The 19,168-nt window shown below is 39.7% G+C and overlaps 1 protein-coding gene across 4 annotated transcripts in view; it reads left to right on the plus strand.

Annotated features, from left to right (window-relative positions):
• RBFOX1 (RNA binding protein, fox-1 homolog (C. elegans) 1) overlaps positions 1-19,168 on the plus strand; it is a 1,723,406-nt gene that overhangs the window by 452,830 nt on the left and 1,251,408 nt on the right. For 2 of the 4 annotated variants that reach the window (XM_011961368.1, XM_011961360.1), the window contains exon 1: positions 9,851-10,235. The exons of the other annotated variants lie outside the window; for them this stretch is intronic. In XM_011961368.1, the coding sequence (XP_011816758.1) occupies positions 10,191-10,235 (45 nt within the window). In that variant the 5' untranslated portion in view covers positions 9,851-10,190. Of the gene's footprint in view, positions 1-9,850; positions 10,236-19,168 lie in introns of those variants that run through there. 4 annotated transcript variants of the gene reach the window in all.

A 19,168-nucleotide genomic window follows, 5' to 3' on the forward strand; every position in this document is an offset into this window, starting at 1 on the left:
GGGCACATGTCTGCCTCGTTTTTGTAGTTCTGTAGTACAAATCAGACGGCAAGTGCTCAACTAATCCTTGAACGAAACAAAAGAAAGGAGTCAATTCATGCAGTAATGAATGCTGACAACCCCAGCATCTTATTGAAGGTATTTATCTCCATTGACTCACCCTTATCTCATCACAAGGCTTTTTCCCAACCAACAGTTGCAAAAATCTGTCATATTCTTGTTTCTTATCTGTCTCCCTCACTAGAACATAAGCTACATGAGGGCTCTTGTTTTGTTTATCCTGTTGACAAAAACCATAGCTTCTGTTTATTTTTATTTGGTTGATCTTTATTGCAGAAATAAAGACCAACCAAATAAAAATAAACAGAGGCTATTTATTCAGAGCTTGCTACAGCAAGAAGTCAGCCATCCTCACTTGCATTTTGGCAGAAACTCAAAGGCAGGCAGAGGAGTAGGAAAATTTTATAGTAGAAAAATAAAGGGACAGCTTCAGATATGGCCGGCGAGAGGCTGTTTGTGTGGGGAAGCCGCAGATGGGCCGAGTAGAAAGGGATGTTCCTTGTGATTGGTTAGGGCATATACTTGGCTTTCTCTGGTTGGTCCTAAGTTGGAGGTGGGGACAAAAATTAGGTAAGCTGACAGTTATGAATGGAGTCCTGATTGTTTCTGAGCCAGTGGATTTCTGTTTGGCTTCCTGGACCAGTTACTAGAGAGAGTAATCTGACTTCCTTGAATCGTGACTTGTGGATAGCAGGCTGGCTTCCTGTAGATAACAAGCTGGTTTCCTGGGCTGGTTGCTGCAAACTGTGGGTCAGATTTCTCTTTTTCTATATGGTCTGGCCAGTGTCCATTTGTATATGCAGTCTATCCTGGATGGGAGGGAAAATTAAAAAGGAAGGAAAGAAGGGAGAGAAAAGGATGGGGACATCGTAGTACTATTATCCAATGTTTATTATCCAGATTCTATTTCGAATACTTTAGTCCCATTTTGATGTGAAGGAATAGTAATTCATCCCAGAGGGGACATGGCATATGTTTTCAGGACCCTTTCATCATATCCCATGGTCCAAAGCTATAACACAGCAAAGAGGAAAAAGACTCTTTTCCTGTCAATCGGCCGAACGCGAGCCAAAGGCTTTTGAGGAGGCACTTAAAGAATTTTCAGTTTGCAATTGTGCAGAAGCTGTTGTTCAGGTAATTTAACATTGATTTTAGTTTAAAAGGCAATTAAGACAAAATGGGCAGCCACTAGCCACTTACGTTAAATAAGCTTAGATTTAAATTGCTCTTCCTCATCACCACCTTTGTTTTTTCTGTCTGGGCTGTTCTGTGCTAATTTAGCATGGGCTAGTGTAGTGCCCCAAGTGGGGAGAAAAAAGTTGGCCAAAAATTGTTCCCATGGTGAGATGAGTTCCCTTTCATACTGCTGCTGGGAATATGCATTCATGTAAGCTTCTAGGATTCTGGTTCCTTCGATCTAAAAACTTAAATATGGTGCTCACTTTTTTGACTCATCGGTTTCACTTCTAGGTATTTACCCTGAGATAAGGTACAGAGAAACTCTCATAACATCAGGGACAAGAATGTTCATTGCAGTGTTATTTAACATAGAGTGAAAAGAAACTGTGTATCATTAGAGTGGAATACATAAACTGACCTTGTAAATTTTTTGTCCTTACAACAGAAAATGTTCATGACACATTGCAAAGTGCAAAAGATGAAGGCAGCTTATACAGTAACATCCCAATTGTGTGCTTATAATGTGTTAGTTATATATGCAATGGAAAATGTCTGAAGTGGATAGACTTCCAACACAATAGTACTTGGAGCTCTCTTTGGGTGGTAAAATAATGTTACCTTTTGTGGTGCCTTTTGAAATTTCCTAAACTTTCCACAATAAACACTTATAGGCTTTATAATTATAAAACACATTGAAAACCATGTTTGTTGTGATGCTATTAGAAGAATATTCCTGTCAGCAGTGTGCTTGATTCCTGCCATCTCAAAGATGAGGCTATATATGCATGCTAAATTATGAGGAGGTGGCAGGGATATTCATTTGCAATAATTCTGTTTCCTGCTTAAAAGGAAGTCTTCTAATCTTCAGGAATGAGGGTCATTCACCTGGTCTTTGTTTAAATTTGTAAGGTGAACCATTTTGTAGAGAATGCTTTGAAAATATGCCGAGGTGATTCATGCATTTGTCTATTAGAAAACGTGGTCACTTACCAGCAACCAATATAGAGCTAATGGGATTCATTTAGAAATATAACCACAAGTCCACTATAAATCGTATGTTCTCCCATCTCAATATGCTTCATTAAGCTCACCTTTCTTAATGTAACTGGATTATTAGGTGTCAGGACAAAGAAAATCAGTAGGTCCTAGTGTTCTAATCCTGCAAAGTTTCAATGTGGTTGCTATGTAATTTTATTTTTTTAGATGGAGCTTGCTTTGTGCTTTTCTACAGGAAAATATTTTCAAACTGGTAAAGAAGCAATATTACTGTATTGTGAGGCACAGCTCAGTAGGTCATTACCATAACTTCTAGCAGAAAGGATAATCTACGTCGCATTTTACTTCAAGGATAAGATTGATTTTTATAAAAATCTTTAGTGCATTGAGGCTTAACGTCTTTTTTTCCCCCTATGAAGAAGCAATTAGATGCTGGAGTTTTCCAGAAATGTTAGGTGGGCATAAACCAAACCTTGATGCTTTTCTTTTTGAGGTTTTATCATCCAGCATTTGAAGAGAACAGGCAGTTCCCAGGTGAGAAAAATGTTGTTGGTACAATGTCAGTCATCGACACTCACATGGCCCGGGGCTCCACCCTTTTCCTATATTTACGTCTGTTTGAAAAATAAAGAAATACAGGAAATGACAAAGAAGGATATAATAAGCACCTATAATCTCACTAGCAAATACTACTCATTTTGTATGATTTTTTCCAGGGGTGTGTGTCTACACATATCTATAGAGACATACACATTCACTTTTTAAAAATAGTAAATACACATCTTTTACACTTAAAGCAAGACCTATACTGTACAGGCACACCTTGGAGATACTGTAGGTTCAGTTACAAACCACCGCAATACAGTAAATATCATAATAAAGGGAGTCATACTATTTTTTGTTTCCCAGTGCATATAAAAGCTGTGCTTTTATACTGTACTGTAATCTATTAAGTGTGCAGTAGCATTGTATCTAAAAAATGATGTGCATACCTTAATTTAAAAAGACTTTATTGCTAAAATAAAAATGCCAACAATCATCTGAGCCTTTAATGAGTTCTGATCTTTTTGCTGGTGGAGGGCCTCGCCTCAGTGTTGATGGCTTTGTACTGGTCAGTGTGGTAGTTGTGGTACTTGCTGAAGGTTGGGGTGACTGTGGCCATCTCTTAAAATGAAGAAACAGTGATGTTTATCACACAGATTGACTCTTCCTTTCATGAACTATTTCTCTGCAGTACCTGATGGTATTTGGCAGCATTTTACCTTATGTAGAACTTCTTTCAGAATTGGAGTCAGTCCTCTGAAACTTTGCTACTGCTTAATCAGCTAAGTGTATGTCATATTCTAAATGCTTTATTGTCATTTCAACAAGGATCACAGCATCTTTACTAGGTGTAGATTCCATCTCGAGGAACCATTTTTTCTGCAGATCTATGAGAAGCAACACCTCATCTGTTAAAGTTTTATCATGAGATTGCAGCCATGTAGTCGCATCTTCACGCTCCGCTTGTAATTCTAGTTCTTTTGCTGTTTCCTCCACATCTCCAGGTTCTTCCTCCTCTGAAGTCTTGAACCCTTCAAAAGCATTCTTAGGAGATGGAATCAACTTCATCCAAACTCCTGTTCATGTTGATATTTTGACCTCCTTCCATGAATCTCGAATGTTCTTAATGGCATCTCAAAAACTGAATATTTCGTAGAAGGTTTTGAGTATACTTTGCTCAGGTCCATCAGAAGAATCACTGTTTGTGGTAGCTATAACCTTGTGAGATATATTTCCTAAATAATAAGACTGGAAAATCAAAAGTACTCCTTGATCCGTTGGCCACAAGAACCTATATTGCGTTAACAGGCACGAACACAACACTTATGTCCTTGTCCGTCCCCATGAGAGCTTTCCAGTGACGAAGTGTGTTGTCGAGGAAGTGGTAATATTTTGAAAGGAATCTTTTTTTCTGAATAGTAGGTCTTAATAGTGGGCTTAACATATTCAGCCAACCATGCTCTAAACGGATGTCCTGTTCCATTTCTAGAGCATAGACAGAGTAGATTTAGAGTCATTCTTAAGGACCCTAGGAGATTCAGAATGGTAAGTGAGCCTGGCTTTCCATTTAAAGTTACCAGCTGTATTAGCCCCTAACAAGAGCGTCAGCTTGTCCTTTGAAACTTCGAAGCCAGGTGTTGACTTCTTTCTGTCTATGAATGTTATAGATACCATCTTCTTCCAAGAGAAGACTGTTTTGTCTACACTGAAAATCTGTCATTTAGTGTCGCCATCTTTGTCAGTGATCTTAGCTAGATTTTCAGGGTAAGTTGCTGCAGCTTCTCCATCGGCATTTGCCATTTCACCTTCCACCTGTATGTTACAGAGACTGCTCCTTACCTTCAACCTCATGAACCAACCTCTGCTAGCTTCACACTTTTTTTTTTTTTGACAGTTTTCCCACCTCTCTCTGCCTTCATAGAATTTAAGAGAATTAAAGCCTTGATCTGGGTTAGGCTTTGGCTTAGGAGAATGTTGTGGCTGGTTTGATCTTCCATCCAAACCAGTAATACTCCAAACCAGCAACAAGGCTGTTTTGCCTATTATTAGTGTGTTCAAGGGAGCAGCACTTTTACTTTCCTTTAACAGCTTTTTCATTACATTCACAACTTGGCTGCTTGGTGCAGGAGGTCTAGCTTTTAGCATGTCCCAGCTTTTTTTTTTTTTTTTTTTTTTGAGACAGAGCTTCTCTCTGTCACCTGGGCTGGAGTACAGTGGCGTGATCTCAGCTTACTGCAACCTCCACCTCCTGGGCTCAAGATTCTCCCACCTCAGCCTCCTAAGTAGCTGACATTATAGGTACCTGCCACTACGCCCAGCTGATTTTTTTTTTGTGTGTGTATTTTTAGTACAGACAGGGTTTCACCATTTTGGCCAGACTGTTCTGAAACTCCTGACCTTGTGATTTGCCTGTCTTGGCCTCCCAAAGTGATGGGATTACAGGCGCTATCCCAGCTTTAAAAGTGTCTTCCTCGTGAAGCTTAATCATTTCTAGCTTTTGATATAAAGTGAGAGGTGTGTGGCTCTTCCTTTCACCTGAACACTTAGAGGCCATTGTAGGGTTATTCATTGGTCTAATTTCAAGATTGTTGTACCTTAAGGAATGGGGAGGCCAAGGAGAAGGAGCGAGCTGGGGGAACAACCTGTCAGTGGAACAGTCAGAATACACACAGTCTTTATCAATTAAGTTTGCCATCTTATATGGGCACAGTTTTTGGCACCCCAAAACAATTGTAATAGTACCATCAAAGATCGCTCATCACAGATCACAGTAACAGATTTAGTAACAATGAAAAGATTTGATATACTGGGAGAATTACCCAGACGTGATACAAAAACATAAAGTAAGCACATGCTGCTGAAAAAAAGTGTCACCGATAGACTTGCTTAGCACAGAGTTGCCACAAAACTTCAATTTGTGCAAAATGCAGTATCTCTGCAAAGCATAATAAAGTGAAAAACAATAAAATGAGGCATGCCTGTGTGTGTGTGTGTGTGTGTGTGTATATATATAACAAGTGTAAAAATGTCATACTGTATTAGTCTGTTCTCACACTGCTATAAAGACATACCCAAGACTGGGTAGTTTATAAAGAAAAGAGGTTTCATTGACTCCTGGTTCTGCCTGGGTGGGGAGGCCTCAAGATACTTTCAGTTAATGTAGAAGAGGAAGTGGACACATCTTACATGGAGGCAGGTTGAGGGGGAGCCAGCAAGATCAGGCAACTGCCCTGTAAAGCCATCAGATCTCAGGAGGCTGAGGCAGGAGGATCACTTGAGGTCAGATGTTCAAGGCCAGCCTGGCCAACATGGTGAAACCCTGTCTCTACTAAAAATAAAAAAAATTAGCCCAGCATGGTGGCACACACCTGTCGTCCCAGCTACTCAGGAGGCTGAGGCAGGAGAATCACTTGAACCTGGGAAGTGGAAGTTGCAATGAGCTGAGATCTTGCCACTGTACTCCAGCCTGGGTGACAGAACGAGATTCTGTCACAAAAAAAAAAAAAAAAGAAGAAGAAGAAAGAAAAAAAGAAAACCATGAAACCATCAGATCTCATGAGAAGTCACCCACTATCGTGATAACAGCATGGGGGAAACTGCCCCTGTGATCCAGTCCCCTCCCACCTGGTTTCTTCCCTCGACACGTGGGAATTATGGCCTTTTACAGAAAAGAGTTCACCAATCACCAGTCTAGGCCAGACGCGGTGGCTCATGCCTGTAATCCTAGCACTTTGGGCGGCTGAGGCAGGCGGATCATTTGAGGTCAGGAGCTAGAGACCAGCCTGACCAACATGGGGAAACCCCGTCTTTACTAAAAATACAAAAAATTAGTTGGGCGTGGTGGCAGGCGCCTATGATCTCAGCTACTCAGGAGGCTGAGGCACAAGAACTGCTTAAACCCAGGAGGTAGAGGTTGCAGTGAGCTGAGATCGTGTCACTGCCCTCCAGGCTGAGCGATAGAGCAAGACTTTATCTCAAAAAAAAAAAAAAAAATCATTGATCTAGAAAAATGGGACTCAAATTGATAATAGTGTCATTTCTAGGGAAAGAGGGAGGAGACTAGTTTTTACAAGAGGTTGAGAGCTCCTTTTCTTCTTTTAAGAGAACACTTATGTATTGGTTTTATGCTTTTTAAAAAAGTGATACATGTGTACACACATATAACATATGGAATATAATACATACATACTTTTCATTTAAACAAGTTATATGTATATATGTCATATACATGTAAAGGGCCACATAGTAAACATTTTAGACTTCCTGGGCCATTTGGTATCTCAAAGACACTCAACTCTGCATTTGTAGATGAAGGCAGTCAGCAACCCATAAACAAATGGGCATAGCTATGTTTCAATAAAACCTCGTTCATGGATGCTGAAATTTGAATTTCCTACATTTTTTACACATCACAATATATTCTTCTTTTGACTTTTAAAAACTATTTAAAATATCAAAACCATTTTTAGCTTTCAGGCTATATAGAAACAGAGAATGGCTGAGTGTGATTCTTGGGCTGTAGTTGGCTGTCTTCTGTTTTGGACTGTTCCCAGTACATTCACAAATATTTATATATCTACAGAAAACCTATAATATTATATTAGTGCATTCTCTTTCAGAAATGGTGTCATAAGTGTAAAAGTCATTTAAAAGTTGTGTTTTTATCTCAGCAATTTATTTTTGCTGAGAAGAATATGTATATATATTTGTACTTTGTCGTGTATATCTTTATTTCTATTCGTACATACTTATGTCTATATGGCGATGGAGGTATTCATATGTGGCTTTATTTGATTCTTTTCACTGCTATATAGTATTCCATCATACGATATGCCATATTTTTAATGCTATATGGGTATTTAGTCTGTTGCCTTCCCCACAACTCCATCCTGTATCACAAGCAATAGCAATTATACCCAGACCTATCCACAAACTTATCCTGTGCATGTGTTTTAGGACAGACTTTAGAAGTAGCAGTGTTTGATAATAGGGTGTGCACATTTTCCATTTTAATAGGTACTAGTAAATCAGCTTCCACAGTGACAATATCAGTTTACAGTGCTCATGGGAGACTCTCCTGCCGTTCTTGGTTTGGGAGGTTGCATCCCTTGCTGTTTTACTTATGGGGTGGGAACAAGAAAACAACCTTCTCTCTGTATCATCTTGCCTTGTAGCTACAGCTGTAAGTGTGGGCCTTCATGTCCCTTTGGGTGGCTGCAGACATGGTTTTAACTCTTTGCTGTGCCCCTTGTGCATGAGAATAGCAATTTATATCAATAACCAGGTCTGGCAACATCTGCCAAGGTTGTCACACTCCGTGATTAAATGGCCACATGTGCTGAGAACACGGGGACAATGGGGTTGTAATTAGGGCTTGCTGTCTCTCCATCGGCCACCCGCACCACGCGTCCCTTCCTATAACCTTGCTTTTGTGAACTGATTTGTGAATCAAATTATTCCACTGAGGATGCCAGTGTGTGCTGGGATAATAATACTACTCTGTATTTGTGAATCTCTGTAATTGTACAGGGTTCTGGTTAAGCGAAAGTCTAAACACCTTTTTGCCATTTTACCTGGTGCTGTTGGAAAATGTATCCGGGGATCATTCTAGACAACATTAGAAGTTAACTTTCAAAACAGTAGGCAGTAGAGCATATTCTTCATGGCATCATTATTGTGAAATAAGGTTTTACCTTATGGTTATGTCGGCATCCTTTAAATGCCACCGACCCTCTAAGAAAGACACGTAGACAGAACACAAATAGAATTTTCTTAACTCTGCAAGGAGAAAGTTAAACACTGTGCTAATATCATATTAAAAACACGCCTAATGCACAGAAGAAAAAAAATCCCTCCTCGTTTTGTTCCTGTTGTGACAAAGATGGATGATGGTTACATAAGGAATTGGCATGTTCAAAAAAAAAAAAATTGAAATATTGCCTCTGGATATGGAGTTGTAACAAATGTGAAAATATTTGAAAGATTTATTAGCATTTTAAAATTTGCTTACCAATGCATAAAATCCTAATCAGTTGTGTACAAGGCCTTTAACTCAAATAAAGTATCCAAGAAGGACACAGGAAGCCGATGAATATTTCACTCACTGTTGATCAAATATAGGAGGGATATATGTATATTAAATTCTCTTCCCCATTTAGATCCTTCCAATTTAAATAATAAGTGCTTGAGGTAGCAAAGCCATCTTAATGCAGTTTGCAGTTCTAAGTGTGAAGAGAAAGGGAAACAACGAACTAATTTTTCTACATCCAAAAGAGTCATTTCCCCAGTCAATCAATGTTTCGGTCCCTACCAAAATCAGCACTTAAGCTGAAAATAGCTAGAACCTGTGTAGCTCATTCCTATTAACAACAACAAGAAAAAAAAAAGTGAAATAGATCTATGAGGACTTCTTGGGAAAATAACAGGAAAATTACTTTGATGATATTGTTATTCAAGGTAAACACATTTAAAAGGTGATCTCTAAAGTTCAACAGAGACGACAGTTGTTTTCCTAAAAGCTGGCTGAATCCTCAGCGCATTCTCATTTAGTACGTAACGCGGAAGGAGAGTTGAGATCCTAAAGCTTCACTCCTAAATAAAGTACAGCTGCTTCTCGGAGGTGAAATAGGATAAAAGCCTAGCTGTTTGAGGCGGGAGGCGAGATTGGGAGCGCCGTGCTGGGGTCTTCGATTTTTTACTAGTGTTTGTAGGTGAAGTAGCATATTGGAAGTCATAAATACTGTCCCGTGGACATTTTGAATAATGCAGAAGTAGCGTAAGTAATTGGGAGTGCTTATATCCGCCTTTAGACATTTGATTGCTCGTGAGTTAAAATTGGTTGTCAAGTGCGGACTCAGGGGACCGTGCAAGGTGCCCTATTCTGTCATGTGGTACATATTTAATGCCTGAAAGAACAAGGGAAGGGACACGTGCGGGAGAGAGAGGGCAAGCGGCGAGATATCGCCGCCAGCTTGGAGCTTTGCAAGTGCTTCCGACCCGTGGGGGCGGGACCCACGCAGACCCAGTATCCACCGCCTTCCCCCCAGCTGCAAGACTTTGCAAAAACATTGGGCGTCTAAATTGGCGAGCGTTTTGGAGAGGACAGAGGCCAAGGCCGGCCGGGGAAGCCGGACCTGGGCGCGGGCGCCGCGGTGACCTCCCTTTGTGTGCGCCCGGTTGTTGATTGCCTCCTTGCACGGGCTGCTCGCTCTCGCGCGCCCGCGCGCTCGGGGCGTTCTGCACCTGCTGGCGGCCGTGCCAGGCAGCCCGGGCGAGCGAAGGCGCGCGGCGCGCACGACAGATGACTGGAGTCATTTACATTGCTAGCACGTGGGTGCCGTTTGCTGTTGCCTCGGACTTCTCCCGTGCTGTGTTCTATCGGTGAGGAAACAGGAGGCACTTTGCAGCCGACAATGAAATCTTGGCAGCTAATTGCAGTCGTGGGAGATGCCCTTCAGGTAAGGCGAGCGAGGAAGACTCTAAAACACTGTCAGGGAAGGAGAGAAAGAGAGAGAGAGGGAGGGAGGGAGGGGAGACCAGGCAGCTTCTGCAGAGGCTTCCTGAAGCCCACTGACTCCGCGGGAGGGGGTTGCAGAGGGACGGGGGCGGGCGACAGGGGGAGGAGTGTGCAAATTGACATTTTTGGCTGCCTGTGGCAGAGGAGCAGCCGTCAGCCGCTGTCCAACGTTAGCGCAGAGACGGTGGCGGCGTGTGCGCCTTCGGGCTGCTGATTAGAATAGGGGACTTGGCCGCGGATGGAATCCGGGAAACCCAAACCGGCGATGGAAGGATGAGGCTGCGTTTGCAGCGCGTGAATGGGACGCGGTATGTAAGCCGAGCTCCAGCTCCGGGGACCTCGGAGGCTGCGCTCAGGGCTCGCCCTGGGCGTCCCGTTGTGGGGGTGGTCTGGACGCTTGGAGAGGACGAGGGGCTTTTAGAGGGATTGGGGAGCCCGGAGATGCGTCGATTTTCTTTACCCACTGGAAGTTAGTGGGCAACTTCCTTGACAATGCTCATTGGCTGCGTTTAACTTTATTCCCAGAGATGAATAAGCGTTTATTAAGAACCGATATAAAAGTCCCAATAGGCTAGCCATGGTTTTGCAAGAGATGCGCGGCTCTGGAAATGAGAGGTCTATGAAATGAATGGCCAGATGGGTCGTGCATTTGCGAAGTTGGCATGCTCACGTTGCAAGAGAGCATGTGTGTGCAAGTGTGAGCATATGCGCTGCATGTCTGTGTAAACATGTCCACCATGCTAGTTGCGCTGGTGTACTCTATCTTCTCTGCTTGATTCCCATGGAAGAGAGATTAAATTGACAATACTGAATACGCTTCGACTTGAGAAATAAGCTCTGTACCATTTTACGACATGGAATAAGAGTTGCCTTCCTCTGAGATCAAACGGGAGAAATGTACTTTGCCTTCTCAAGTGATGGAAGGAACTGTTATGCATTTAAAGAATATGTATATACAGAGTGTCGAATACGACATTCGTCAGTCTACAAGGATCACCAAGCCTCTCAAGCGCAGCTCATCCCTCTAGCCTTTATTTTCAGATTACGGGGAAATTGGGGGGTTTATTATTTCTTTAGACAAAAGAGTTGCATTTTCCACCTTCCCACTTAAGAGGGCTCCAAGCGGAATCGTGAATCCAAAAGTTTTGTTGGCAGTGTCATCTTAGTAAAACGTTATGAAATTATTTGCTAAGAGAGTCACTTGGAGTGTCTTCACGTAGAAGAATTTACTCATTGTTGACGTGGTTTCAATTTTGGTCACACAGAAATGAATGTGGTTTATTGCTGAAGCAGGCAAAAATGATTGTGTGATCCTCTCTTTATTAGGGTACCTGAGTAGTAAATTGTTTCGCTTAAAATTGTAACATCTTTCTCCAACGTGTTTCCTATCTTTTTTTTTTTAAATCAAAATGTGTGCTGGAAAATCCAAAGAGTGTGGAGTAAAAGGGTGTTTGTGGCATGGAGTAACTTGCCTTTGTGGTTTGCTATGATTAAGTTTAAAGAGGTTTGTTCTTCAAGTAAGTAAATGCAAGTCCATCAGCAACAGCTGCTTGCCACTCAGACTCACAGGAATTTAGGCTTTTCACATAAGAAGCAAGATTTTCCAAGTCTCATCTTCCCACACTCCCCACACATGTGATGCCTCCCCTCTATTAGAATACTTAGAGGTTATGAAGAAGGAATTTTTTTTCTGAAGAGTGAGGTAGGGGGACATGTAGAAGGAGTTCCTCCCTCTCTCTCTCTCTTACCCCTCTTCTTTCTCTCTCTTCTCTCTCTTGGTCTCCTTCTGGGTATTTCTTCCTCCTCCTCCCATTTTTTTTTTCATCTGTCTGTATTTCTTTCCATCTGTCTGTCTTTACTGTTTTAGTTGGTGCACAGAAACCTTTTAGGTATCTTTTGCTACACTTCAACGAATGTTTTGCGCACTGGAGGACCACCGGAGCCAGTTTTTATTTTTATTTTTTTTCTTTTAGGAATTCTCCGTTCATCTACAATAATTATTTACTATCAGGCAATTCCACTGTACATCAGTCTTATAAAAAGTGAATATTCCAACTTTTTTTGTCATTTCATTTTAAGCAAGCAACTAGACTCTTAGAAATGCTTTTACTATGTGAAAAAAGCAGAATCTTTTCTGTTACCACAAATGGAGGGATTATACAAAATTACTTTTTGTCTCATGACTTTCTTGGGCTCAGCGTATTTTTACATTTGTCTCCTAAAATCTTATCCTTCGAACTTCTGTTTTCCCTATCACTTGTCTTAATTTTAGAGTCTGGATTCATTTTAATCTGTATTTACTCAGACTTGGTAGAAATAACTATCAGCGCTGACTTATGGGCCAGGTAATTGAAGCATAACAAAAGTGATTTTTCTTTTTTGTATGAGACTGTGTCCCTTTTTGCTTTTAAAAAGGACCAGCTAATTATTTTTCTTTTTTTTTTTTTCCTCTCTCTACTATGAGTACGATACAAAAGTTGAAGTAGATCTCAGCAAAGGGAATTTTTTTTTTTTTTAGCATTGATTGCCTTCCGTAAACTATAGTTGCAATATTTTGAAAATATATTGTCATATTTTATGACACTAATTGACTTATATGACTTATATTTTGAGGATCCAGGTACATACTCCTCGTTGTTGTCTTCGATTTGATTATAGAGAACCTGCTTGAATGGGTCAATCTTGAGCTAAATAAATATTACAACATCCAGTGAAGAACAAAGTTGATCTTGTTTTCTGTCTAAATTTATAATTTTTATGTTAGGTTTTCAGCAAAGTAGTAATCTGGAGAAATGAAAAGTGATCTGAAAGAGGAAGATTTCTTAACTAATAAAATGATTATTATTAATTAAACTTATTTGTGTTTAACTTTTAGCTTTTATTTTAAAAACTTCATGTGTGTTAGTCTCAAAGTTATCACAGGGAGTTGGCGTAAGTTCTTGGAAAGTAATTCTGTTGGGATTAAAAGTCCTGCCTATGAGACTTCAATCTCCATCTTGTGTTGATTTTACGATGAACATAAAAATAAATGAGGAGGAAAAAGCATGGACTCTTAATTTTTTTTGGCATTTTAGACTTCCTTTTGTTATGGATCCAAAAACTTTGGAGTGTGCTAAAATGTCAAATATTTGTTTGCATTCATGGGTGTACATTTTTGTTCTGTTTGTTTTCTTTCATTTTCATGCAGGCTTGTGTGTTTGTGTATATTATGAGCAGTCGTCAACAGCAGCAAATGAGAGAAGAATTTTACAATTATGCATTCTCATGCATAATTTGATTTCAATTAAATCATAGATAATCAGAACAGCAGTCTCAAGGATTTAGGATTCCTGCTGAACCCCCTGTGCTTGCACGGCACCAAGAGAAAGAAAAAAATGTCTTTAAAAGTCAGCATTTAACACACAGTGCTTGGTTTGGAAACCATCGCATGTTAAATTATTCAGCAACGATAATGTCCTGAACAGTTTTCAGGGTGTGTTTTTATGAAGCTAAATAAAGTTTCTATGGAAAGTTGTGGGCTTTCTGTCTGTGCGTGTGTGCCCAAAAGGCCGAAACAGCTTATGTCAGCTACAGCAACTCGTTTTTGATTCAGCAAAACTAGGTTATGAATTCAAGCAATTAAAAATGACAGAAAGCCCAATTTCACTGCCTAGATTAATATGCTTCCGATTTTTCCTGCTCCATAAAAATTTCAAAGTGTTCTTCCTGGTGAGGTGCTTGCATAACCTATAGGGTATTGGGAGGGTCCCCATTTCTCGTTTGCTTATGATGTCCGAATACTTTGATGTAGAAAATGTAAATAGGATCAATTGGATATTCGTAACGTAATTTTGTGCTTGCAAGTTCTCCTGAAATTATTTTGGCTGGGTTTAAAAGAAGAGAGCAGTGGTTAGTTTCTTAGCATTTATCAATAGTGAATAATCTGTCGGCAAGCTCCAATGTCATGAAGGCCAGGAAAGACTTTTCAAGAAAAGATACAATTTTAGTAGAACTAGTGTTTTCAGCTTCCAAAGATGGCAGTGATATGTGTAAAAAAATTATACAAATATAAAATACTATGCAGTGGTGGGCATGTTTATTACTTTTTCTCTATTCCTAATGTCTGGAATTCTAGATTCATGTTTATCTAATTAGCCAAATCTCTCCCTATTATTTAAAATGGTCCTTTTCTTCTTACACACTAATTAGTAGTCAAAACTAGCTGTTTTAATTATCTGTAGTTTTTGGTTCATTCGTTAAGTTTTCTAACCTGGTTTGGATTAACTTGTTCACACAAAGAGTGTACACAGACACAATATATACTCAAAAAGCTCATCTCCCAGCACCATTTACTCCACACTTTCAATCCAATACAGAAAAACAGCAACAACCAAACAAATCAAAGTGCACTATTTGCCCAATGTTTGTTTTACAGAGAAGACCCCTAAAGGATGGTAGATGAGAAAGGCCTCTGCCAGTCCTTCCTTTGCTCTTCATGATAATTCTGCATCTGCATTTGCCACAGTACTGTGGATGTATTTCTTTGTTGTTTAGTTGCAGTCTTTAGTTGTAAGGAAATCAGTTGTTGTCTGCAAAGAAGATGTAAGTACTAGTTGGATTTATTGTGATTGACTGAATGTATTAAGTACAGGCCTTCCATTTCTGTTAAAATGATGAGGATGAGGATGTGATAACCTGTCAACAGAAACAGCAATAAGAATACAATGCCGATTTCTTCTTGGGCACTTACTGACTCTCTCTGTGCATCAGACACTGGACGGGGAGCTTCTATGTATATTCTCTGTTCTCACAACTCTGCAAGGTAGGTATGACCATGCCTAATTTAGAGATGGGGAAACAATGTTCAAGACTTTTTGTAATTAGAAAAAGTGATTAGACTCCAAATTTTTCTGATTCCAATATGCTCAGGTACCACTGAAATTTATTAATCTGAGTTTAGAATTTAGCATTTAGAATTTGTTTACACAAATTGGTACTTAACAGATACACTAGGTTAGGGGTTCTGAAACAGGGACAATTTCCTCCCCTAACTCATAACAATACTTAACAACGTTTTGAAGACAGTTTTTGTGTTCATAGTGGGCAGGGATTGCTCCTGAGATTTCGTGGATAGAGACCAGGGATGCCACTAAATATCCTAGGATGCACAGGACAGCTTCCTCCCGCAAAACAAAAACAAATTACCTGGCCCCACACCAACACTGCCACAGCTGAGTAATTATACCCTAGGTAATGTCAGTGATAGTCTAATATAAACATGGTCTGATTTTTCAAGAGAGGGGAGAAGGTATGTGAATTTCAGTTATTAAACATTTAAAATCTCTGGTTGGATGCTGCAAATAGGATCATGATGCAAAGTCAGACGGTCCTTATTTCCTTACAGTCTAATGCTAAAATTGTTACAGCTGCTTCCTTGGAACATCTTTATAAATATGGCATGGGTCATTGTGATTTAAAGCACCTTTTTTTTTTTCTGATTTACTTACTGTTTAGTACGACAAGTGCTGGAAAATGAAATTTCTTTCCCTGGTACTTGTGTCACTAGAAGAGAAATGTAATGTCACTAAATTAATAATGGAAGAGCAGTTCTAACAACTTTCCCTTATGGTCCTTCTTTACCCTCAGTATTCAAATGGCATTATTTTCTTCTTGTCTTTAAAGGTTTGGCACATAGGTTTATTGGTTTATTTGTTTAAATAAATAATATTTCATATTTGCCGAGCATGGTTGCAAATGCTTTAAAATATGAATTCATTGAATCTTTAAGATAAGCCTAGGAGATTGTTATTGTTTTTAATCTACTTTTTACAGAGAGGGAACAGACACCCAGAGAAGTTGAGTCATCTTTATGAGATCACACAGCTTCTAAGTGGCAGACCTGGGATTTAAACTCCAAAGTCTGTTCCTAGCCACTTTCTCACGTACTTCAGTAATATGAGCTTGTAAACGTACAGAAGCACAAGCGTTGAGGCACCATCTTCACCCGAGTTTTGAAACAAAAGACATTTTTAGCCTCATTTTGGAGTGGTTGATGAAGAAAACGGACTTACCTGTTTTTGAAAGAGCATGAGTGATAATGCTCACAGCTTTACATGTTGTATTTAAATCCTCCTGTGTATGCGCTTCACCTGGGTCAGGAGGCCTTGTGACTTCTCTCTACCATGACCACTTCCAACAACAAAAAAGTCGCCAAAGAAAAACACTAATGTACAGGAGGGCACAATTTGCAGGATGAGTGATCTCCATTTTATTCCCTACTTAATTGTGATGTTAGAAAAATAGAGAGAAATTCTTCCACTGGATCTCTTAAGGTGTCTTCAAGAAACTTAACTCTTCGCTTTCTGATGCTCTTAAAATGTTCTAGGGAGCCCTGTGTGATCTGTGCCAGGTGGATGGTGGTGCATGTGAGTACCTTGATTCCCAGCTTCATCTCAGCTAATGCCATGCTGTTTGTTGTGCTGTATTTAAGCCACGGGAATGACCATGCCTATCTCAGTCTCAGTTGAGTTTTTAGTGAATAGCAAATGCTACGAAAAGAAAAACAATTTAAGTATATTTTTAAATAGAAATGCCAATTTGACACATTTTATTTTGCTTTAGAAGGGAAAAAAAGATCTTGCAAGTATGCAATTAAATACATACCAGAATATCCAGAAAAGTAAGACAGAAGTAGAGAACCTCAATGAACTTCAGTTGAATAAATGACTGCATGGATGGAACATTTTGTATTTTTCAAAATTTCTTATCGAGGATGTGTATGGGTTTGTACCTGAAAATGTCTCGCATCTCGAATACAATCCACCATGGTGGGAAATACAGGTCCGACAGGCTTCAGTTTCACACCAGTTGTCCCCAGCTTACCAATCTAAATGTGTACATTATTTAAGTGTTGGGCGTAGGTATCTGCTTACTATTTATTGCCCTGCCAAAGGTTCAGAGATGCTTAACCACAACTTACAAGTATGGACTGCATTTTACCTGAGGCAGGATGTGGATTTTTTTTTATACAAGAGAGAAAGGGTCACCCACGAAGAACTTGTATCTGGCCATGGAGCAATATTAAAGTCGCGAAAAGGGTTCTTGGGCTACCTCCTCCCAGCCTGGAGACAGCTTAGGAACTGGGCTGGAAGTAGAAACCATTACTGCTTTTCCTTTATATTTCAGGCCCAATGAACTCACATTTGAACAAAGAAAGCGAAGAGTGAATCCCATTTCAGAACTGTCAAAAGACTGATGTTGGATCCATTATCGTCAAATGTCCTTTTTTAATACAGTTCATCGAATTGGCTTTTGTGGAATACGTATTTCATCTAAGTGTTGGTTCAGGAAATGGTTTAAAATGAAACCAGGATTTGTTGTTCAGTGGTAAAATAAATGAGATGAACCCACATAGCCAAGACTACCCAGTCAAGTTCTGTAGATACTCTCTATTAGCATTCAGTATTAAAATTTAAATTATACACACATATATAGTTATATCTATAGTTAAGCTATAGATATGTAACTTATGTATAGATTATAAGCTACATAGTCTACATATAGTCTATATCTACATATAAACTATAGCTATATAGTTAAGCTATATATCTATAGTTTAATTGATGAAAGAAAGAATGGGAAGTTGGTTTTAAAATAGCCGTTTTAATTCCATATCCAGAATATGGAATACTTCCACATCTTAAGGTGAACCTCCTTTTCGAAATAAAGATGACTAGTGATAAACCTTGTGTGCCATTAAAAAGAGTGTACCCAAAACTCAATGAATTCCTGCCCAGTCTTGATTGTGAAATTTTCCTAAGAATGTAAACATATAGAAGTTACATCAATGTAATAAGTGGTTCAGGATTCAAATTGTGCTTCTGATAGAGAAAGAAACCCGATTTTGTTGTAATGCACTAACTAATTGTTCAGTATTTGGAATTGCACATCATGTATCCTTCTTACCGATACTGTCTGTTGAGTGCCTGCAATAAGCTAGACACTGCTAATCCCAGATATGCAATATAGGCCTGAATATTTCCAGCAGCCCTATGAGGCAGATGTGGTTGTTATACCCAGTGCTCATGAGTGAAGGCTGAAACTTGGGATGATTTTTCAAGGGTTACCAACAGCTAGTGAGTAAAAGGGCTGCTCATCAAATTTGAAGCTTTGAGGCTTCGAAGTCCCTTTCCCTCTTTTTTTGGCCCAAAGCTATAGGAATCATTGTTCTAACATTGGTAAAACATGAATCTGATGTAGATGAAGAGATTTATGTAGCTATAGAAAGTTCCTATAACTCACCTGTTAGGATTAACCTTCTTACCATCTTGGCAAATTAGGCAAGGGGCTGGATATTTTGGATAGATGGGTGGATGGGTAAATGAATGGATAGATGAGTAGACATATAGACTGAATAATAATGGAGAAGACAAATTGGCAAAGGACATGAGTATAGTTTTTGGAAAAATAAATATAACAAGTATATGAAAATGTACATGTGTGGGTGTGTGAAAGTTTCACCTATATATATGAAAGCTTTATATATTGTATTGGAAAACAATTTGTTGATGAAACAGGCATTTTATATACTGTTAGAATGTGGAATAGTGCTTTCTTCTGTAGGGGAATATTTGGGAATTTTTATTTTAAAAAAGTAGGCAAGGCACGGTGGCCCATGCCTGGAGTCCAACACTTTGGGAGGCCAAGGCAGGAGGATCATGAGGTCAGGAGTTCGAGACCAGCCTTGCCAACATGGTTTCACCCAATGGTGAAACATGGTAAAAATACAAAAGTTTGCCAGGCGTGGTGGCAGGCACCTGTAGTCCCAGCTATTCAGGAGGCTGAGGCAGGAGAATCACTTGAACCTGGGAGGTGGAGGTTGCAGTGAGCCGAGAT

This window comes from Colobus angolensis, unplaced genomic scaffold (assembly GCF_000951035.1).
Source record: "Colobus angolensis palliatus isolate OR3802 unplaced genomic scaffold, Cang.pa_1.0 Scaffold55, whole genome shotgun sequence".
Classification (NCBI taxonomy): Eukaryota; Metazoa; Chordata; class Mammalia; order Primates; family Cercopithecidae; genus Colobus; species Colobus angolensis.